This window comes from Melopsittacus undulatus, chromosome 3 (genome assembly GCF_012275295.1).
Source record: "Melopsittacus undulatus isolate bMelUnd1 chromosome 3, bMelUnd1.mat.Z, whole genome shotgun sequence".
NCBI classification, from domain to species: domain Eukaryota; kingdom Metazoa; phylum Chordata; class Aves; order Psittaciformes; family Psittaculidae; genus Melopsittacus; species Melopsittacus undulatus.
In genome coordinates this window covers 116666724-116691516 of record NC_047529.1, presented here as the reverse complement: position 1 = coordinate 116691516, position 24793 = coordinate 116666724, and the positions used below count along the sequence as shown (strand labels likewise).

General features: G+C 44.5%; 1 protein-coding gene across 1 annotated transcript in view; it reads right to left on the bottom strand.

Moving 5' to 3' along the window:
* Window positions 1-24793, bottom strand: part of KCNH1 (potassium voltage-gated channel subfamily H member 1) — a 162451-nt gene that overhangs the window by 93838 nt on the left and 43820 nt on the right. The window contains exon 7 of the mRNA XM_034060831.1: window positions 20780-21209. Within this exon, the coding sequence (XP_033916722.1) occupies window positions 20780-21209 (430 nt within the window). The remainder of the gene's footprint in view (window positions 1-20779; window positions 21210-24793) is intronic.

The window sequence follows — 24793 nt, the reverse complement described above, 5'->3', positions numbered from 1 at the left end:
TCTGCTGGACAAGCATCTCTTGAAGCTGTCCCTAAATATCACTCCTGATGTTGAGCATTCAGGAGCCAGTCACCATGGTTTCAGCTCCCTCTGACACATGTTCCTCTGATGGGTAACAGTCTATCTGCCTTCTCCATCTACACATACACACACATCCTCTTCTTTGAACCTTTTCCTACTGCCAAATTCTTGTCATCTACCTGGCCCAAAATTCTTCATGCTTCCATCCAGAAGTTTTGCCCTCCTGTTTTCTCCCATCTCTTCCAGTTTTCCCTTCAATACTGTCTTCTTCCAGCCTTCCAGAAACCTGTTATGGGAGCAGTGATTTAGCAGTCTCTCTGCATCACAGAGCCTGCAAAATTTAAATCAACAGCTTAGCGGACCCATCAAAGAGGCTGCCAGACCTTCTTGGCCTCAACAGAGAAGCCTAATGACTAGGAGGGAATCAAAGTTAAATTAGATGGTTGAGAAAACAGGGAGTCTTCATGGGTTGGAGGAAGGGAGAAAAGGGAAAGACAGGGATGCAAGCCTAAGTAAGAGGGGGTATGAAGGAGCAGAAAAGGAATATAGGTGAGATTGGGAATGCGGAACCCAGAGCACCAGATGATACCTGAACTGGTGAAAATACAGAGAGAGTTTAAACATCCAGTTTTGTGTACAGGCTTGCCTTTACCGATACCAATACCCTCCAAGTCAAGAAGATACCCTTCAGTAGCACTGCAGAGGTAGGGAATAGCCAGACAGTGGTATGGTATGTACAGAGCACAGTAAAAGACATTCCATACTAGTCAGATGAGAAGAGTTAGAGGGGCAAGGCAGGCTAAGCAGAGACACAGAGCAGTCTGTAGAAGGTCACACAGGACGGTGTGTGACAGTGCTGGGAACTCAGCCCAGAAGTGCCAACTCAGGTCCTGTCCCCTGTGCTCTAGTCCCCACTGGCTCCTGCACTGTACCTGCAGTACTTTTTAGCACCAATGAGATAAGCAGCAGAGGTTGGGGGCTTTTTTTCCCCTTTTGCTTTGCCCTTTGCCTCTCAGCTTATTTCCTTTGCAGGCCATAACATTCATTTCCTGTGTCCAGAACCTTCTGCAGCTTCTAAAGGCTAACAAGCACTGATAATCTCTGAACATTTGGTAACCAGCTCCCAGGAGAACACAGAAACACTGTCTCTGAGTAAACCTGCATTTCTCCAGGAAAAAGAAACCATACCAAAACCCTGCTGCTTAATGAAGAACCTGTTTAAGACAGCATCCACTAAGACCTGTAAGTGAAATGCTCCAGCAGTAGGCTGAGCTGTGGCTAACAAACATCCCTAAAAGCTTTGTTTGAAGAGCGTCGACATTGTGACTGCAATGCAAGACACTTCAGAGTGTGCAAGTCAGAGCAGTGAAACACAGTGCCTGTAATAACAAATAGCACGGTGAGAATGTTGTCTTAGCTAGAGGCTAATGAAAATAAATTGCTCATTTTTTTATATCTTAAAGCAAATACTCTAAGATTGTTATTTACTTTTCTCCATTTTTTTACATTCTGAAAGCTTAGGCAATAAGCCAGAAAGACGAAAGAATAAACACTTCAGAACAAGCCAAGGGAACTAAACAACAAACCCAGACAGATTACTGCAGAGGACACTGAAGAGAATAAAACTGTTGGGTCCTAACCGTATCCTTCATACAAAGCCTATGTAAACAGGTTGTCAAAAGCAGGGTGTGAAAGCGACGGGTAAATCCTTTGTGCTACCCTGTAGGCTGGCAGAAAGCTTCAAGAGCTTCTGCACAACCACAGCTCTCTTCACAGCACATCCACTTGCCCTATGCCACTAGGGACAGCACCTAGAGATCACTCCTCCACAGCTGGAAGGAGAGGAGACACTGACTCTGAGCATGTTGCCAGCATCTTGAACCATTTCTGTCTCCAGCTGCTATTTCACTGGGAGCCTTTCCTGTTTGACATTATTCTTCTACCCCTGACAATGTAGAGATGTGAAATCTTCAACAGTTCTAAACACTGCTCCATTCCACACTGTACATTAGTGCAGTCTGAGAAGGGCACAGGAAAGCAGGAAATTGTTCAGTGAACCATTTTTGACTGGAATCACCATCAGGACTCACAAACCAGAACCCTTAGGACTCTGTTCCCATGATCCGAAGCTGAGTGCAGGAGGGAGAAAACACATATGTGTAAAGATCCCAAAATCCAGTGGAATCTCTTATCAGGGTTTTTTGCCTTCCTACATTATCCTTGTATAGTACCCCTGTACTGTCTGATAGGCTTACATTTCCAGCTAGACTAAAGTTAGAACAGAATTAAGTTGTAATTGATATAAAACCTTTCCTTGCCTTGATCCATACTCCACGTAGGAAGGACAACTGTTAATAAAAGTCTTTAAAAAACAAAACAAAAACTCCAACCAGTATCAAACAAACAAAAAAACCCCAAAACCACTTCATCAACATTACAATCCCAGAATCATAGAACCAACTGGGTTGGAAAAGACCTTTAAGATCATGAAGTCCATCCATTACCCCAACACTGCCAAGCCCACCACTGACCCATGGCACTGAGGGCAAACCAATCTCCCCTCATGGCTGCTCTTGATGACCCCCATTCACAGCCGCACCTCATCTTCCACCCACAGTGGCCCACACTCTATAGCTGCTGCCCCTACCCCTCGTGGCCACCCCTCATCTCCCCTCATGATCTTCCCTCATGGCCACCCCACATGCCTCGTGCCCATCCTTCACATCCAACGGCCACCCCTGCTCTCCCCTCATGATCTCCCCTCACAACTGCGCTTCACTACCCATGCATCATGGCCACCCCTAGCCCCTCATGGTCACCCCTCCTTGCCTCTCACCATCTCCCCTCATCGTCTTCCTCTACCCTTTATAGTTGTCTCTCCTCTCCCATTATGACCCCCCTTCAATTCTCATGGCCTCCCCTCCTCTCCCTTCACGATCTCCCCTCACAGTTGCCCCTAACCCCTCATGGCCGCCCCTTCTCTCTCCTCATGGCCATCTCTTCTCCGCCATCACGATCTCCCCTCACGGCCCTCCTCCTCTCCCGCCATGACTTCCCCTTACCACTCATGGCGGCCCCTGCTCTCCCCTCATGATCTCCCTTAACCCATCATGGCTGCCTCTGCTCTCCCCTCACCTCTCATGGCCACCCCTCCTTTCCTCTCACAGTCCCCCTCATGATCATCACTTACCCTTCATGGCCACCCCTCCTCTCCCATCGTGATCTCCCTTCACCTCTCATGCCCGTCCTCCTCTCCCGCCATGACTTCCCTTACCCCTAATGGCAGCCCCTGCTCTCCCCTACCCCTCATGGCCGCCCCTGCTCTCTCCTCATGGCCACCTCTTCTCTGCCATCACGATCTCCCCTCACGGCCGTCCTCCTCTCCCGCCATGACTTCCCCTTACCCCTCATGGCGGCCCCTGCTCTCCCCTACCCCCTCATGGCCGCCCCTCTCTCCCTCCCATCCAACTGACCCTTACTGCACACTGGAAGTGTGAAGCTCATTAAGGAAGCACTGCACAGTGCTCAAGGCAAACACCACTCACACTTCTGCTCTGGAGTTATTTAATCGTCACAGCAATCACAAGGGATAAGGCTGCGGATAAAGGAATCAGCTTCCATAGGCTCGCTGCTGTTCAGCCTCCTGGACAGGCATTCACTGGGAAAGTGCCATCAATCTGAAGTGCTTCTCAGCTCTGAACAGCATCTTTCTAACCTGAGGCTTGGTACACCAGGCTGCAGAGCACCCTCGGTGGGAACAATGACATGGGGCTGCTGAGTGCCCCACCAGACCAGACCCCAACACAGGGGCACACTGAAGTACTCAGCAAGTAGAAATACTTGTTTTACACACACACACAGAGCTGAATTCCTCCTTTTTTGTGTGTGTTTGTCACCCATTCCAATAATCCATTCAGACAACATAGTTTCTGCATTAGTCCTTTTGCACCAGACCTCTGCAGGCTTTCTAAACAGCAGACACACCAAAATTCACTGCTCATGTCAGTATGGCTACCAAAGACAGGAGTATCTCATATAGCTCAGAAACAGTACCCTTACTTTCCTACCATGCTTTGCCACTGGTGGTTCTGCTGTAGCTCACTATAGCTCAGTCCCCAAACCCTGTCCCTTTACAAGTCAATGACTCTCTAAAACAAACAGTGATGCAAACCAGCTAACTGTACTGGGGGGGGAAATATACATATATTAATGCTACAGCAGCCAAGCAAGACTTCTCCTCTCAGTGTCTGCACATCCAGCACAGCATCCATAAGCCTAACACACAACACACACAGGTACCAAAAAGGCAAAGCAGTGTGAACTCCCATGACCCTGGAGGAGAGTCACACTTCCAAAGGACAGCTGTATAGAAGTTATCAATGGCATTCTTACAATAGGGTTTTAGTAAGAGGTTAAGTTGAAGGGGAAAAAGTGTTTGCAGTGCTGGTGCTGACACATACATGTCAGTATCACACACTTACTCCTCAACTCTGCCAGCCCAAGCCAGGTTTCAGAAAGGCTCCAAGTAAGGGGGAGCCCGAAGGCAAATGATTAAAGAGCTGATGTCTAGGACAAGAGTTTAATTAATGTAATCAAACCCATAATTGGGTTAATTGCAACATACAGACATCACCAACTAACTCACTTAATGGCCTGTCCCACATATCTAAGAAATCAGTGCCTGGAATGAAGCACTGGAATGCTTTCTGGAATCACAGTGGGCTAGAGAGGGGCACAGCAGAGGAGGATGTACTGCCCGAATAAGACACAAAGGAGGATGCTTGTAAGGATTTCAGCAAACAAAATAATGCAAAAAGCTCCAACTTTAGCCAATCCAAAACACACCAACAAGCACACGTGGCTGACAGACCTAACAAATCCCTGTGCATAGCAAAACAGCTTGGGCGAGGTCTAGCACAGAGCTGCCTGTGAACCATGTCTGGGGATGCTCCTGCAGCTGGATGCCCAGCACATGCTGCTTCTCCCAGTGGCTGCTTCCTCATACTTTGTGGATGTGGTCAGCCTGCTAGGCTGGGCTGCAGGCACTGGCAGCTGAAGGGTTTTACATGCTTTAGCTTGTCTTCAGAGCCGGACTTTCAGAAGCTAAACATGCCCATCTTCTGAGTTGCACTGAAGTCAGTGACCTCCCTGTTTCCCTATCTTCCATGATTAATCCTCTCGTGATTCATCCAGAGAAGGCAATACATATAATTTTTATGTCTATTCAGCACTTTAACTGACATTAAACTATGCATATGGCCAGCTCAATAACTGCATCATTTTGTGCCTCTTTCAAGGCCAGCATTTTCCAATGGGTTGCTATTAAAGGTCCTCACATTGTTCTCAGGTTTCTTGAAAGAAGGCTCTGTTTTCTGTCAAGGATTCTCCTCTGTGAGTATTCACTTGCTGTCATATTTCAATTTCTAGCCCTGCTGCTCTTATATATGTGCTCTGAAGATCAAAATCCCGTTTTGTTACATGGACAAACAACACCCTTGCTCTCAGAAGTGGCTGACCTTGATTATCTCAACTTGGAAATAGATTTACAAAGTTAGACATATGAGCCAAATGGGAAATAGAAAGAAAATGTGTAGACAACCCTAATTATAGGTGTTGCTACATTTTGTTTCTAATACTATCATGATGGCAGCAGACAGATAATAGCAGTAAAATGGGAAGTGGCAGGAAGGACTCAGTACACAAGCACTAACATAAAACACATCATCAGCCTGTGGAAGGCAGAAAGCTATCAATAAAAAAGCTCTTTCTTTGGGGATTCAGGTTTTTTCCCCTTTCTAATAGGAAGACACTGGTACAATCAAGCTGGCTTATGATCACAGAATCATTTAGGTTGAAAAAGACCTTTAAGACCATTGAATCCAATCAGAAACCTAACACTGACAAGTCCATCACTAAACCATGTCCCTAAGCACCACATCTACATGTCTTTTCAATACCTCCAGAGATGGTGACTCAATCACTGCCCTGGGGAGCCTGTTCCAATGCTTCACAACCCTTTCAATCAAGGAATTGTCCCTCAGCTCCATCTAAACCTGCCCTGGTGCAGCTTGAGGCCGGTTCCTCTTGTCCCATCCCTTGTTCCTTGGAAGCAGAGCCCAGCCCCTCCTGGCTCCATCCTCCTGTCAGGCACTTGGAGGGAGCCATCAGGTCCCCCCTGAGCCTTCTCTTCTCCATCTGAATGCCCCAGGTCCCTCAGCCGTTCCCATCACACTTGGGCTCCAGGCCCTGCACCAGCCCCATTGCCCTTCTCTGGCCCCGCTCCAGCCCCTCAATGTCTCTGTTGTAGTAAGGGGCTCAGAGCTGAACACCAGGATTCGAGGTGTGACCTCACCAGTTCTGACAATAGGGGCACAATCCCTGCCCTGGTCCTGCTGCCAAACCATTTATGAGCTGTAGTTGTTATCATCCTTGCGCTCTGATTGTGATTTTTGAAGTCTGCAGTCAGAATTACAGCACACCCGGTGTATTCACTACACAAAGGCACAACACAGGAACAGCAGAGAGATCACACAAGGGATACAAAAGAACAGGATGGGTTTGTTATTGCACTGATACCAGCACTGAGCTTATCAGCTGATACTGGGAAGGTGCAGCCATCTCTTACACTACAGAGACTGCATATCTGCACGTTGCAGCTCTTTCCTGACAGGACCAGAAGAATTCATACTAGCACTGAGAGTGCAGTTGTTTCCACAAATAACCAGGGGGTTAAGCTGACAGAACTAGGCTATGCTACTAGACTTCTCTAGTCAAGTTTGTCATTCACATTTCAACTTTTATGATCTATTTTCTCTATTAAATATCCTGCTTAGGTGCCATTGACACTGTTAGCTTGAAAAATCACATCCTCTCATGCCTGTCATCTCCTGTTGTCCAAGGTCAAGGTGTTCCAGTATAGACAGTTATAATTCTTTAACAACAATTAGCAACAATAAAGTCAGGTTTGCCATGTACCAAGTGGGGAAAAGCAGAAGTTAAAACACAAGCTATCAAACAGCCATGAAAATACTGGTCAATAATTGGCCAAGGGTTAACAGAAAAATGGTGTTACAGCACACAAAATAAGCCTCTGTCAATAGGCAACGTCTTGTTTGAACAGTCATAGTGAACCCAATTGGAAAATCTGCCCTATAACATTATGAGGGAAGAGTAAGTGCATTTACAAGCAGAGATTCTGAGCCAGCCTCCGAAGAATCCAACCCATCGATGAAGGATGCTTTGCCTTCCTTTACTGCAAAAGCTCTCAGAACACTGGCAGCTCCTGCATGGTCAAAGCCTTTGAAACTCCTCCCAGGACACTTCAGGAACAACACAGTTGGAGCCAGTGGAGGAGAAACCTGCCAGGAAGTAAAACCTGATCCTCCCGGTGAACAGCTTTGTGGATTGTGTATTGACTGTCTCCTCAGCTGGCACATCTACATGCTGCATCTCTCCTAGAGGACCTGAGCAGTCAGAACTGGGGCTCAGAAGAGCAGCTTGCCTTCCCTACCTACCCTGAACATGGGCTCAGTGGAGACCAAGGAGGAAACTTGCTGTCTCTCAGTTATAACTACAGCAGGTGCTCTTTGTTTTACTTCAGGTGGATCTACAGCCTCCTGAACAATGAGAAGTGTCCTGTTGCATTTAAAATGACCTGTAATTAATGGGTGTTTCAAAAAGCAGACCTTCTGAGAAAGTAGCCCTGCTTTACAGGAATGTACTTGGTCCTAAAGGCAAGTGGCAACTGGTGGTAAGGTCCTCCACAGCTGTTTAAAAGAGAAGTACTCCTGTGTAGCTACTGAAGGGCAAAACTTTCCTGTTAGCAACCAGTGGGAAACTTGGCTGTGCAGCCTTGGGCAAGTATTACTGCATATCAACCATTGTGTGCATCACTGCAAGGTACAAAACCAGATGCTTTCCTCTTCCAAGTATAAAACAGTACTCTGGCAACATAGGGTCAGAGACAGCAATCACAGGAGGAAAGCAACAGTAGTGGCACACACACATGCACAAACATAGCAGACTCATATTCAAGGTCTTTTTCTCTGCCCCTACTGCCTCCTTCTAGGAAGCAGCTTCTTTCACACTGTCCATTCACCCAATATTATTCACTCTTCAGCCACCTCCAGTGTTACCTTAAAGCCTACAGACCATGGCCCCAAGCCCTACCAGGACAGTACACTATGTTTGCCTATTGTATGGCATACCTGGCAATACCCAACACCAAAAGCTTACAAGGCTGGGAAGTTAGTTCCATTCCTGACCAGTTCTACCACAGGTACCCCCATAATGCACAAGAAGACAAGTCTCACAGCAGACTGAAGGCAACAGCTTGAGAAGTGTGGTTGCCCTCAGGCTCCTTATCTTCCCTGCTTTTCTGAATGTCTTATCTGCCCCAGTATTTCACTGGCCATTGAACTACTGAGGTGCCCATTTCACTGTGCTGTGAACCCTTGCAATCACCAGTACTCCACGTACTGAACCATTCATACCTTTCTGCTGTAGTTGCTTGCTGCATCACACTTTCCATTTCAACCCAAACTGGTAATGATTCAGAGCATTTTCTTCTGTCTGACTGCCCAAGGAGAGATCACAATAGTCCCATAAAACAACAGTCTTCTCCTTATAGTCTTGTGTATTATTAAAGCCTGCATATGAATAAGACAACTCAGTTCTGGATCTGAACTATACCCTCATGAAGAGAGATATCCCTTATATTGGCATAATCATGATCAGAATCTCATACACTTTGTTCACAATAGTAATCAAACCTGATAAAATCAGTACAACCAACTGGCCATACCTGCCTCATAACCCAGCATACACAACTCCTCACATAAATATCTCAAATTCCCTTTTCAAGTCTTCATCTGCTTCAAAGCATCATGCTTCAAACCATGCTTTTTCAGCCACAAAGACTGAAGAAGAGCAGAATTGCTCCTCTGTTGGACTACGGATCTGTAACTATAACAAGGAAACAACATCTTCAAAAAGCACTGGGTAAGATTCAGGTTATTTGGGGAAGCAGTCAAAGAAGTTCAAGAGTTTGCAAAGGGAAAGGAAGAAAGCTCAGTTTCAGCTTCAGGTTCTATTTCCCTCTCTCAGCGCCTGTTCCCCTCTTGTCCACCCACACAGCCCAGCAGCCAGGAGAGCTCAGTAACTCCATGTTTCCATCTCACACCTGACAGAGCATTCACTAACACACCAGCAGGAGCCCAAAATGCAGACTGTCAACTGCCCTGAAAGGACAACCTTCTGATGCCACCATTGGGAAATGGAAGTATCCTTCCACTTGGCAGCTTCAAGTCATACCCCAGAAGATGCTTGGTAGTGTCACACTGATCTCTGCCTCACAGGTACTGCTGTTCCCATACTTCTAAACACAAGTGGAGAAGCTTTGATTGATTTGTCTGCTGTAGTCTTCACCAAGGATGTGCTGTCTTCTCTTATACCAGTGAGGAATAAAGAACAAATTCTGACCACCTTCCTCTCGCCATCTCCTGTTGTTCCAGAAAGCTTCCTCATGGTCTGACAGCATACCCCAGTGCCATTCCCAGCCTGTACTGGGGATTCATCATGCTCAGCCACCTCTCAGAAACACCTACACCAATGCAGGCAGCATGGGGAACAAACAAGAAGAGTTAGAAAGGCTATGTACAGTTACAGGGAGATAACATTGGAATCACAGAGACAAAGCAGGATGGTTCACAAGACCAGAGCCCTCCAATGGGTGGACACAGGCTCTTCAAGGAGGCTGAGAGAGCACAGAAGGGGACTTGCTCTTTACTTGAGGAAGCAGCTGGATGCATGGAGCTGTGCCTGGGGATGGCTCAGGAGCTAGTCAACTTATGAATCATGATTAGTGGGTAGACCAGATACCATTACAGTGGGTATCTGCAGTATCACCTATTTGCATTTGAGCAGGCCTTCAAGCTCAAGGTAAGACTGATGCCCTTTTGAGAGACGGGTCCATCCTTGCCTCCTTGCACAAAGTCTAATGCATGAGAAGGACAAAGAAGGGAAAATAGGTTATGGAAGGTAACACCACAAGTCAACACCTCAGCTGGGTGTGGGACCAAGCTCCCCTGTGCTGCCCCACTAGCAACTGGATCCCAATGCCTCTTCCACACAACTCCTCACAGCTTCCTGTCACTGAAGTTTACCATTATATACAGAAGAAGGTTCAGAGCAGTGTTAGACATTCTCTCTGCATGAGCAGATCAGAACAGTGCAATAGCCCACAGATGCCACACAGTTAGGTCTTCTTCTCCTAGTCAGGTGAAGAAATGCTTTTACTAAGGAAGAATAAATAGAATTAAAATATTCCAAACAAAAGTGAATCCACAAATCAAAGCCTATGTGCATCTCTGCAGTGCAGGAAACCACCTTCTCACCTCTCTGTTTAAATGCACCAAACTCAAGGAGAAGCTTGAAGTCCAACAAATGTTTAAAGAGTAAGAAGCTGAAGGAATTGCAGCTACAGGAACTTCCCTCTCTAAAAGCAAAGGGGCAGAACAAGGCAAACCAAGTATTTTTTGCAGTGCCTTGTTTCTTATGAGATTCTCTGTGCAAACACACAAAAAACCTCCCAAAACAGCCCCTCAACCAGGATGAAGGGATGAAGCTGTTTGTGTGGGATGGCATAGGCTCAGAGCACTGACAGGCCCAGAAATGAGGGTTTATGCAAGGAAGTGAAGGAAAAGTAGGAGGACGGAACTGGTGGCCCATTATAGGAAAGAGAACTGGAAACAGGAGAATGGGCACATCAGAACGGGCATATCCTAGTGGATACTGGGCTATTTCCAAGAAAAATCATTGCCAAACCTGTGTGTTTGATGCAAAAGGACATTCTCTGTCCAGGACCACACACACAAAGTGCCAAAGCAGACCTGACCATTCCCTGTGAGGATGGTGGGATACTGGCACAGGGTGCCCAGAGAAGCTGTGGCTGCCCCATCCCTAGCAGTGCTCAAGGCCAGGTTGGACACAGGGGCTTGGAGCAGCTGCTTCAGTGGAAGGTGTTGGAACTGGGTGAGCTTTAAGGTCCTTTCCAACCCAAACCAAACTGCCTATAAGCTCTGAGACTGTCTAAGGTCTTCATGAACTGGATTATTCAAAAACCCTGCTGTTATTTTCCATACTTTTGTAGTAAATCTTCAATCTTACTGTAAAATAACTCACAAAACAAAACCCTCATTCAAGTTCAAAGACAGAAATCAGTTCTTTATCTTAAGTCCAATTTTCTCTCCTTTTATTTGGCCTCTGACCACTTGAAAATGTCACCAATCTCCACCTCCTTCTTATTGTGCAGTGAAATCCCTCAAGATCTTTCCATTAACACTGGAGAACTACCGAAGCATGACCCTGAAACATCCCACTCACCAGCACTTATCAAACAACCCATTTCTGTTTTGAGACAGTGACACGGGAGGGCAAGGTTTGCCTGTTATCTGACCAGAAGAATCACTTTCCACACCATTGGGTACAGCTACTGCTTTGATTTCAACAAAGGAGGAAAAACCCATTCCTAATTCATGCTGAGGGTAAGAGCAGTCAGGCCTTAATACCTCGGCTAGTTCATTCCTTACCACAAGGCAGTTAGCATTTTAGACCCTACTGGCTGTTGAAACCCTTCAGTGAGAAGGACAAATTTCCTCCTTTCCTTCCAAGCAACAGGACCTATTAGTAAGTTACTTGCCTCCAATGACCCACAGCAGCATCTGCATCCTCTAGAACATTACTTGTAATTCTTCTTAACTGAGAAATCTTCCTTTAAGATACAAAAGCAGCCAAAAGCATTAAACCTCACTGATCTGGCAAGTACAACTCATGCATCTTCAACATGTCATGAGACAGCTCATCTGAGAGGTTAAGAACATACCATGATCCATAAACCACTTCATATATATTACAGCAAGGCAAGCTGTCTCTACTCCAGCATTTTGTAACCTACAGCAGAACTGTCTGAGCCCAGCAGCAAACTGATATTAAAATAACTATACAGTGTTTGAAGCTGATGCAGAAGTGAAAGATGCTTGGAAGATCCGTCAGCTCTTCTGTCATGTTGCACATACTAGATGACAAGTGACATGATGTGTCATATGAGTGGATGTGCTATTTTGCTTTTGTTTTCCCCCCATGCCTATCTAACTTGATTTTTCTTGGATAGAAATGGACTTTGAAATACAGACTAATATAAAACAAAATCCTTGTCCAGCATTTCCACCATTCAACAGAGCTGCTGCTTCAGGAAAGGCCTCACAGGAGTGAAAAGACAAATGTGTGTGTGCTATAGGTGTCTGCCAGTTTCACAGGTGGGAATCCAGGATGTCATTCCGATAAGATGAATCATCATCTAGGTTACACTTGTATGACCCAGTGATTTAAGGATAAAACCATAAACTGAGCCAGCAGGGTTTGCTGTCTGCATAGCAAAACAATGGCTCTGGCAGATGCCTGAAGTACTTTTCATAGGTAAATAACCTCTCAGGGTGTATTTTATCCCCAGTTCTCCTGCCTGAAATATCCTTTCTTCCCTTTACACTCCTCTGCCCTCTTAGTCCACGTCCTGGATTCATCAGCCACTTCTCCCTCAAACGTTAACTGGAGTTAATGATGTTCCTTCAGAATTCAAACCAAGCTGGTTGAGATGCTGATCAAAGCTTGAAAGAAACAGAATATTTCAGTGTTTTAAACCTACTTCTAGAAGAAACATCAGAAACAGCCTAAAGGCAGCAAAATTCTGCACTAATAAGCATGTGATATGAAAGACATCAGGTGAGAGTCACCCACAGCTGGGATACCTTTTATTTTCCTTATCCTCCCTCACTAGTGTGAAATCATTCCAGGCAAACACTTAGAAACACTGTGCAACAAAGAGAAAAAAGGCAATTATCTCGAGCATCACTTTGGTGTGAACTCTCCCCCGTATGCCCAAAAACCCAAACCATCAACACTTCACAGCTTTCATCTTCTCTCCCATCAAACAGAACTAATTTTCCCTGCCTTTTGCATAGTAAGAAGTAACACCTCGCACAGGGTTCATGTATTTTTGCCTATTTCCCCAAACCAGGCCAGGAAACAATGTACTACCATATTAATATATTCCCAAAGCCCATGTTCTTTCTTCTATAAATATCACTTTGAAGTGTGCTGAGGTGAGGAAATGACTAACCCCAGATGAATGGGCCACTCCTCATATAGCCGTGGTTGTTAGCTCAGGCAGATTTATGAGAGCATTAGCACTGATGGCGTGAAGCTGAGCAAAACCTTCCAGTCCATCTCAGCCTGGAGATGGAGCTCACCATTTACATACACATCACACAAAGTCTGCCCTCCTGCTGGCTTTGACATCAGTGTCTTATGTTTCAATAGAAGCAATCCTGAAAAAATCTGCTTGCCTTAAATGCCCTTATCCAAAGGAGGCAACTTGAAGAGCTAAAATTGAGGGTTTGGAGCTTGCTGTGTTCTGATGTGTGTCAGCACTGACCACGTCTCTCCAGCATGCCCTGTCTGCATTGAATAGCAATGATGGAACTCAGTACAGGTCAGACTCTGGCTCACTGGTGGGTCTTTAACCTTCCTTTACTCTTAGCAAGAAAAACTGATGCATTTTCACATTTAGAGATAACCAGACCAAATCCTGCCCTAACAGCCTCATTCCAACCACCAGGGAAACTGCTGGTGCTATCTCTTCATTGAAACTTGGAAACTGTACTGGAAAACTGAAACTGTAGCTGCAAAACATACCCATGACACTTGTGGGATTCATTCGACTGCAGAAAGCATCCCAGCAAGGTAACATTAAGGAACCCCAAACAGGTGCTTAACAATTATAGCAGTAACACACCAGCTCTTCAAACACCATGACTAGCATCCAGTGAGGAGTAATAAAGCACAGCAGAGACTGTGAGGGAATGATCTGCCAAGACTGTCCCTACTTAAACAAGGAGAATTGTCACCTTGCCAGGGTTAGTCACAGACAACAGCTACCCAAGAGACCACTTTTAGCAAGGCAAGGTTTCTCTTTCCTTTCCCAGCATGTCCCCAGATCACAACACTGCACTTGCAATAACCATGAATAGAGAAAAAGGTGCTTTGTGTTTGAAGTCTCATAGGCCCTTGTGCTTAGCCCGAGTGATGCCCTCAGCAAACCCTGGCACACGGCTGACCCTCAGCTTCAGGCCACCAACTTCCACCTAAACCAACTGCAACATGCCCCTGGCCCCATCCCCTAAAAGGGGTACCAGGAGTACATATCTCAAGACCAGAGGAGGCCATGAGGATGCTCAGGGGCTGCAGCACCTCCTGTATGAAGACAGGCTGAGAACACTGGGGCTGTTCAGCCTGGAGCAGAGAAGCTGCGTGGAGACCTCAGAGCAGCTTCCAGTGTCTGAAGGGGGCTACAAGGATGCTGGAGAGGGACTCTTCATCAGGGACTGCAGCCATAGGACAAGGGGTGATGGGTTCAGAGTGAAAGAGGAGAGAAGCTGTGGCTGCCCCATCCCTGGCAGTGCTCAAGGCCAGGTTGGACACAGGGGCTTGGAGCAGCTGCTCCAGTGTGAGGTGTCCCTGCCCATGGCAAAGGGCTGGAGCTGGATGATCTTAAGGTCCTTCCCAACCCAAACCATTCTATGTTTCTATGTTTCTTTTATCATAAGATACATACCTGATAAGTACATACATAGCATGGCCACATCCACTTGCTCTAACGATTGTGAACTGCATTATGAGGGGAGTATCCTGCCCCAGGAACAACATCACACAATTCTGCAAAGCAGCTGAATTTTACTCAGGTTTTTTCATAGCAACAGTCTAGTGTTCATCAGTTCCTGTCTCTCCTTGTCCACATGTGCCTCTAAATACTTCCTGCCTTGCTGGGGGTCACCAAAGCACACTAATTCCCTGTGAGCTGTGAAGGAGCAACAGTGACCTGTCCATCAGGATACCAGCCACCAGGATTCTCCTACAGTTCAGAGGGATGTCCACATGACTAAGGCAGAATTCTGCTCCTTTCAGCAAGAGTACTGTAAGTATAATTACCTCACTATGTTTTCATCCCTGGCTTTCTATCTAATGAGAAAGAAGCTATTCACAAAGCTGAACAATGCTGAGACAGCCGTTCCACACTCCTTGGGTCCGTGTCTACCTTAATCACAGATGAGCTGAAGGGCTGCAGGACCGCATGATGCTTGTGTTGCACAGGATCAGTGAAGATGAATGGCTTCGGTCTCTGGTCTGCTGTGATTAATGAACTCAGTGGCTGACTATCTATTACAGTATGAGAGCATGCTTGTCCATGAGCCTGACCTTTTAACTCCTACTTTTGTTCTGTTTCCATGATCACATCACTACCTGGTCCGGTTACAACATTCAGGGGAACTTGTTATTTAGTTTAGCATTCAAACATGTGTGTCTTCCTCAGCGAACTTCATACTTTGGATGAGCCAAACCCTATAGCTCTAGGAAGTTCCTACCTAACAAGGGGAATTTAGCATGAACACCAAAAGCTTTGGGTCTTTTGGTGTAACTGAGAACACCAACAAAAGATCAGTTGGACTTCATGATCTTAAAGGTCTTTTCCAACCTAGCTGATTCTGTGATTCTCTACAAAGGCTCCAGAAACAATAAAATTTGCTCAGTTGCTCAAAATCCAGACAAGTGTCCATGAGCATTGGGGTAAGTTAGAAGTAGAAAATACAAAGCATTTTTAGAACTGTTCATCCCTACTCCACCTGCACCACGTGGGGATTGCTGACACAGTGCCCTGATAGGAAAACTGCAAATGAAAGTCCTCCACTATTGCTTAGGAACACCAAACAACACACAACCCAACACAACAGCTTCACTGAACAAAATACATGAGAACTGTTACTTTCAGGCACATGTCTCCACAGGGAAAGGAACTAAAAACTCAAATGGCTTTTTTTTCTCCCCCCCATATTAAAAATGGAAACTCTATGTCTTTCCAGACCCAGACAGCGGTTTCAAACCTGGTTTTCTGTAACATCAGCCTCTCTCAAGCATCCTCCTGTAGACATATTCCCTATTAATTAGCAATTTTGTGGCCATCTGTGAAAAGGGACAAGCAAATATGTTTTGACTCATTTAAAATGAAGCTGAGGGTTTAATTGCCTTTACTTCCAGTAGTAGCACTCATCCATCTCTCTACATACACGTACACTCAATAAATAAAGGGAGGCAACACCATGCAAGTCAGTTCATTGACAGATGTGAAGACAGTTTGCTTTACAAAACTATAATTTACCATATGTTCAGGAAAAACAGCTACACAGTAATATGAATTGCGTATCTCAGCAATAGCATCAAGCCTCCACAGAACAGAAATCCTTATGAGCAGCCCCTGGATGCTTCATCTCTCTTTTTGGCTCATTCATTGCTCCCAGACAGATGTACATCATTTGAGGTCAAGAATCAAAAGCATTTATCAACAACCCATGTTCCCTTGGAGCTGACCCCTGGACCACACATCCTTAGAGTTACAAGGTAAGTATTGCAGTTCCTCACAAATCTCATTGGGTTGCACCTACCCATGGCAAAACAGCCAACAGTAAACACTTCCTCCCTCCCTGACACCTGCAGCCACACTGAGGTCAATGGGACAGCACATGGAGCCAACTTCATTTGAGAGCACAGGAACACCTCCCTGCAGAAGCACAGACCACCGAGGCCAAGCCATGCTTTCTGAAGCTCTGCCCAAGTGTAAAACCAACCAACCCCAGGCTGAACACCCAATATCCACCTCCATCACACCCTCCCAGTGTCTACACACAGCTAACAGCACATACCCACCACCCCCTCTTCTACAAGCTCACATGCCTTCCACTTCTTACTAGGCCAACATTTGCAGTCAGTCAAAACTCCTCCTGGTCCAGAGCAGCTTCACTAACATATCTCTACATCTGTAATTCAAAGTTACCTGGATTTATTACTTTATATATTTAATTTAACTTCTTAAAAATAGCTATCTGGCATTATGGCAAAGTACTATTACTAGTGGTCAATGGGTCTACAAAGAGGTAATGTAACACGAATGTATTTCTGCTATGCGACCGGCTTTACATAGGGAGTAAGCAGGGAGCAAGCAAGGAGCTGAAGGGGATCTATCAGTGGCTGAGCAGCAGAGAAAGCCACATCTTGTCTTAGAGAAGATGGAACATAATTACGGAGTATGAACACCATCTCTCTGCGTGTAAGCACATTAAATACACATAGAAGGACAGCAGTTAGGAACTGCTTATGCTTTCAAATACCTGCAATATTCTGAGCCTTCTGACACAAGGATCCTGTCTGGATGTCACCACAGTCCTGTGCTGACTGTGCCACAAGCCTTTCAGTTTGGCAGTGGAGAAGACAGCAATAAATGCCTTAAACACCATTTGTTCCCACAGTAACTCCTCTCCTGAAACAGGCTCCACAGACAACACCCCAGGGTCAAACTCAAAAAGCACTGCTGCTACTCGTGACTTTCCTCCTGAGAAACAACTCAAGATACTCAGTGAGTAAACCAAGGAAACCAACATAAAACTAAATGGTAAGTTGGTTAGAAACCAGGACCAGAAAGCCCTGCACCACCTGGCAGTGCTGCTCAGGGGAGCACCACACACCATGTCCAGCCTTCCCCAGAGATACACCTTTGCACAATCAAATCCATTCTATTCAGTTCCTTTTGCAAATAAAGAGAAGATCAATGTTTCAAAGTTGACCTTGCTCATCACATTAGGACTGTGAGCCTCACTGGCCACAGTGGTGTTTAAACAAGCCACCAGTTATTTGACACAGCACCTAGTGCTATTCAATGCAAGCAGAAGCTAGAACACAGGAAGAGAAGGAAACGTTACAGTTTTCTTTCTGCTCATCTAAATCTATCCCCATCAGGCTAATGGAAGTTTTACTGTTTATCCACAGGAGGTAAATTAGCCCAAAGGGGAGAAAAATTACCCTCCTATGAAAAATTCCCAGCCTATTTCAAGTAAAATTCTGCTGAAATCCCTTTGCCATATGAATGTGCCTGTTACACATTGTCCCTGTCACAGCAGTATTAGCATCTCAAAACCAATCTTGTTAACATATTGCCTTTACTCAAGTAAACAAACTCAGTGACATCCTCCAAGTGCTGTTTCTATTCTATACAGAAAATGTATGGATTACTTCACTGCACTATTTAAATATACACACATGACTGTATATTTAAGCATACAGACTATCTTTGTCCAGCCTATACTTAGCCTCTTCAAAACCATGATAAATTCACACAGTTCTTAAAGACTTCTCCTCTAGCAGGGATGAAGTTAACAGAGTGATGTGTTTGAGGATGGACTTGGCAAATCCCACCTATCTTCAGTTGGGGGTTTTAGGCAGTCAAACTTAGGCACTATGTTCTTCATGGAAAGAAAAAGGCATTCCCTGTGCTACTGAAAAATAGCAGTGGCTTTTCAGAATGCATCACTAGGTAGGGACTAAAACGAATGCAGTGTTAACAGTGAAAGATAAACAAGAAATGACATACCCTTCCCACTTGTTAGTGGGCAGTAACACATTAGCAGACTTACATTGTAATGACTTATTTCTGGTGCTTTGGCAATTCACAGCCCCTGTCAATGCCATGCACAAATCTATGTGATCATCTGGCATCTGCAAAATGAGGATCAGAACAGGAACATGCAGCCACCAACTGTGTTATAAGCAAGTACTTCAGCTCATGACAAACATGTTACTTGGCCAGGGACTGATATGGATCTTTCTGACACACAGAACAAAAAGCTTTAGCCAGAAAACCTTCCAGGTTCCCAACAGATCCCACAAAACTCTTCTAAGACAGCTCTAGTTCAAGCTCAGATCCATGTCTGAGACCTTATTCTACAGGCAGAACAGCACTGGTTTAACATAAAAGTTTATGGTGGAAGAATGTCTATCAACAATTGAGCCCTAAATAGCTGCAAATGAAATGGATCTGTTTTGTTCCTCCCATGCTGAGGAATGACCACAGCTCAAAGCTTCAGCATGTTAAAAGCAATCAAGACCCTACAAAATCCAGAGAGGTAACCTCTAATAGTGGATTCCTTAGTTTTCATTCCAGCAAACACGTATTGTGAACAACCCTAACGGTTCCCAAGCAGCTGATCCCAGGATGAAGGTGCTCAGACACACAGACAGCCATAGGGTTACAAATGGAGGGTTTCAGAGGTCCAAACACAAGCAGAATTGTCTTCCTCAAACATAACTGCAGTCATGAGATTTAAAATTGCCAGAACATTGCTTTTTACAACTTGCTGAAAGGAAAGCCCATTTCAGAATCCAGAGCAGGTATCTACCAACCTTCATCTTACATAAACTCCTTTCCTTTCCACCCCATTTTCCTTTGTGAAGGAGTCTGGAGCAGTTACAACTCCAAAACATCCCCATGTACATTCTTGATTTTATGAAGGTTATGTTCATTTAGTATACATAATACTGAATAATACCAGCTATGCTTGTCTAGATAATACCATCAGCACAACCCAATGATCAGGATAGCAAATGGTCAGGATATTTCCTATCAAATAGGCACCTTCATCAGGAAATACATCTGGAAGCCTGTTTTGTGCCCCACTTCTCATGAGAAAACCACAGCATTTGCTCCAAGTTTTATATGAATTTCCCTTCTGCTACATGGTGTTTTATTAGGATGATGGGACTCTTAGCAATGGAAAAAGCTAGAACAACAAAATTAACAACTTTCATAGCTGAAATATCCCGATCCCTGAGCGACCAAGAATGCTTAATACTTCTCACTAACCTTCAGCCTGCTTAACACTGCACATATACTCTCAGTATGCAATTTCACTGTAAAATAACACATTAGAATCAGAGCTTCACATTTCTATCATAACAGGCACTGTGCTGCTAAATTGACTTTCATTATAGATTTGGTTTTAATTTTCTGCTTTGCAAGGACTGATTTTGTTCACCTCTGCATGTAATACTGCCATACAGAAGCTTCCCTCCTCCTCCATAGAATTATATGCTCTTCCACATACAAAGTAGACTTCTTTCCCCTTATTCTGGATCAAATTCCATCTTACCTAGAAAAATATGAACGTTGGCCACCATATGGCTCTTAATTCCAAGCAGCTCTCAAGGCACTTTGAGTGCAGATACTCCTCTGAAGTGACAACATGGACAAAAGCTGGGCAGCTTGGCAATATGAATCCCTTGTGACAAGGAAATACAACCCAGAGGCACCAGAGGCCAGTACCACCCCAGATGCCTCAGCACCTGGCTGCATGCTCAGCCCACAGTGGGGTTTCTGACCTCTACAGCACATCTGCTGTCTCTGCCTTCCAATGTGCTCCTGGACCTCTTCTCACTCACCAATTCACTTGTCCAACACATACAGCTCAGACACACACAGATTTTGCCACCTACCAAATGGCAGCACAAAGGTTATCTGTGCCCACCATGGGCCGTTAATTTTTAACACTTCAGGCTTTACACATTTAACAGTTTACTTACAAGAGAATATGGGAAAGTTATTGACAGAATATTGCTTCAAAAATGACTGGATTTTTGCTAGTCACAGCAATACTCTGACCTGCAATTTTACAACTAACCAACAACAAATACCTATATTGCCACTAAAAATACTTTAAACTGCATAACAACATTTGACATGATTCCAGATGTTCTTATGATATCAGTATTTAAGACACACAGCTAGCTGCCACTGTGTGTGAGGGACAGAACCTCAAATACTTACAGCCAATCATCATCATGGCAACAGCAAAGATCTTCTCCCCATCTGTAGTCGGAGCGATGTTCCCAAATCCAACACTGGTGAGGCTGGTCATTGTAAAATACAACGAGGAGATGTAGACTGAATCCTTGCTTGGCCCACCTTCCCATTTCCCAAAGCCCGATGTGTTAAAGCGGTACGGTGTTCCTATAGACATCCCCAGCTGATAGAGCCAGCTCTCAGTTCGGATCGTGTTTGTATCCTCATCGATAACTTCATAGTCTCCTATGCTGTACCAAATGCAGGCCAACCAGTGTGCTGCGAGACCAAACACACACACCAACAGGACCAGGACTGCTGCTCCGTATTCAATGTAGTGGTCCAACTTCCGAGCCACACGACCCAGCCGAAGCAGCCTGACCACTTTAAGTGAACTGAAGAGGCTACTGATGCCCTAGAAGGACAAAGCACAGTGACCATTAGAATCTGACTTAAAGCACCAGCATTCATAACTGCAAATCCCAAAGACATGAGGGGATCCATAACAAACAGGTAACACCTGAGAGACTGACACATGAAAAGGTTAATGGCCCTTCTCAGGGATGGATATATGTGCTCATCTTCATCCACTAACATTCCTCAACTCCACTTTCAGATTGAATGGGTCTACAAATACATGTGTAAAGCCTTCAAATGACAGGCTGTTTATTGCACATCCAGATCCCTGAAGATCCTGATGCTATTTTAGGCTGACTGAAAAACAAATGTGTCAGGCACTGATCATTAAACCACACAAATCTAATGTTGAGTGGAACATAGCCAGGCACCTACTGAATTCACTCCAGCATCTGGAGTCACAAACTAGTTACTTATGATCCTGGGCAACACATTTGCTCCCATGTCTCAGATATAAAACAGTTTGCAGTACTTAGACACACCAGGAAGATAAATAAAGAAGGCCAAAAACCACTGGACGTACCTGGCAACTCATGTTTTCTCAGTGTAACAGGACATTTCCTAGGACTTTACTTTCATATATAAGAATTCACATGCTGATAATGAGTCCTCTGACATTTCTCACATGGACTATACAAACCTTAATTCAAATGCCTGACTACCTGATCTCCACATCATACTCTTCTTACGCCAGCTTTGGTATCAATGTAGTATTTCTGGGCTGGTACTAACATGGCTCTCAGACACCAGAATTAAGCCAGCACACAGGATTTGGGATTGTGAACTTTTACATTTGCAATTCCATGCGTAATAAGCTAAAAAACTTCAAAGCCGTTTGGAGAATGAGATGGATTGAAAATCCTTCTTTTTTCCTGCTCCCTCTTATCAAGACTGTTTCATACATAGAGGTCTGATTAAAATTTAAGCAGACTGGTTCAATGAGTATTTCTGGAAATGCATAATTGCATACTTCTGGTCACCAGCTTTTACTGGAAGTTTATTTCCTCCTGCGTAAATACGACTGATTCAGTATCTTAGGCTGGTTCAGTGCACTAGAAGAGATGTTTCATTAAATAATTACATGAAGCATATTGACTCATGTTCCCCAGGACTGCAGCAATGTATTTCCCCTTTATTTCATTAATCTGTCATGATTACATTGACTCATTTTCAGAGACAGATGTAATTTGTTACCTGGGAACACACTATCAATTCATATTAAGTATTTGGACAGGATCTAACACAACCTGGGAGAGGGGAGTGAAAAAGGAAGAACAAAATGAGCAGCCTTGCTTTAAACCATCAACAGATTTGGAGAGATCTGGAAGAGATCAAGTGATCTGTTCTTTCAATGCAAAACATGTCATGTTACTGATGCAAAACTTCCTTCACAAAGAGTGAATTCCCATGTCCAATTCAGTCCATAGCCAGCTCTGGTGGGAGGTATCCCTGCCCACGGCAGGGGGGGTGGAATTGGGTGATCTTAAGGTCCTTTCCAACCCAAACTATCCTATGATAACCATGTTTTAGAACTGGATCTAGAAGTCCATAAGTGACAAGATGGATAGTCTCTCCTGACATTACAACACATCTTCTGGCTGTCTCCTCAGGACCAATGCTCATTTCTCACCTTCCTCTTTGCAAACTTCAACAGCAAAACAATCGTGTCCTATCTTTTGAGGAGTCTCCAGTAAAGGCTTGCTTTTAGCTTCAGTCTCAAAGCAGGAAAACTCAGGAAGGATTTAAAAGGTTGGAATTTGGTTAATTCTCAATTGAAAATAAAAAAGAAGGATTAGAAATAATTGTGGGGGGGAAAAAAGAATCACAGGAGAACCTGGATATGAAAAATGGGAATGCAAAATAAATCACTTGAAATCAGCTTTCAAACACCTCAAACTGCTTCACTGCTTCTCCTCATTTCTCTTGGGAAATTCCTAAACCAAGAAATTGTGTAGAAACATTTAAAATGGGATAAAACTGCAGCACTTGGGAGAAAGTGAGTCTACCAAATTCAGGCCAGAGGCAGAGAGAAGTGGGGCTTTTGTACAGAAAGAACTTGCTTATTTATAAGGAAATACAACCTATTTATAAGGCAATACAACCTTGATTTGGTTGTGTTGAAAGGCTGCATTGAAGATGCAGATTACTCACAATATTTCACCTGATGCATTGCCAATAAAGAGGCTAAAAGTTCAGAAAAAGCTTTGTACAAAAACCCCAAACCTTTATTTTTCTTTCAGCATTAACAGTATTTCCTATTCGATTTACTCAGAGGAAAGGATTTGTCTGTTCTAAATAGATCAATATCAAGGGAAAGAAAAGGCCCAGGGAAATAATTATTCATGTAACTCTCCAAAATGACTAAGTGACAGGATTTCAAATGGATATAAACAATGGAAACTTAATAGACTGTTCAAAGCTGATACAACAGAGAAAACTCAGCTCATTCTCCAATACTTTAACCAGTCCTCTGGCACTAAATTTAGCAAGTAATATTTTAATACAAGAATAGATCTGCTGGATTCAAAACTGACATTTTTACATTGCCACTGTCCAAAATAGAACTGTACTTTTAGGTTACTGTCCATTTCCATGCTCTTATCAGTGCAGATCATCTTCATGCTTTTATCATACAGATGGCAGCATGATGTCATCCATCAAAGCCTGAACTCAATTTACTCTTATGGATGTGTGTCCCACCCTCCTAGCTCTGCTACTCCTACCTTTGAGAGACAGATTAAGAGACACCCAGAGCTCCTTCTGCCCTGCCACAGGACAAGGGGTGATGGGTTCAGAGTGAACCAGGGCAAGTTCAGGTTAGATCTAAGGCAGAAGCTGTTCCCTGTGAGGGTGCTGAGGCGCTGGCACAGGGTGCCCAGAGAAGCTGTGGCTGCCCCATCCCTGGCAGTGCTCAAGGCCAGGTTGGACACAGGGGCTTGGAGCAGCTGCTCCAGTGGAAGGGGTCCCTGCCCGTGGCAGGGGTTGGAGCTGGAGGAGCTTTAAGGCCCCTTCCAACACAAACCAGGCTGGGATTCTGGGATTGTGTGGCAGTCAGGGAAAGGGGAAGACTAAGGAATATCCCACAGAATTCTACCTTTGCCTGATTTGCTCAGACACAGCTCCATATACTAGCACTCTATTCAACAGAAACCTTCCCCTGAGGGTATGCAGAAGCTAAGATATGTGTTACACAGCCAGGGTAGACAAACAGTACATTTTTAACTGTATTTTGTTACAGAGAGAACTTGTGTGTAACACTTCAATCTGCAGCACTTAGTCAAACGTGGCAAAAAATGCCTGGTTTCCCATAAACTATATGAATGGCACTAAATAAAGATTCTACTGCTAATACCTGCATATAGTTGTTGAGAAGTACTCAACAGGCTGCCAGGTTTACTCATTGCAGTGATGGCTAATACATAAAAATGGAAGAGTCTGTAGCAAGCCCCCTCCAAACCAAAGGGCAAAATCAAACTCAACTCAATTCATTGAATAATAAAATTCCACCTAGAAAAAGCAAAATACAAATTGTTCCAAGAAGAGTAATACAAATTAACTACAGTTCTCCAAAACGAGTGAGAA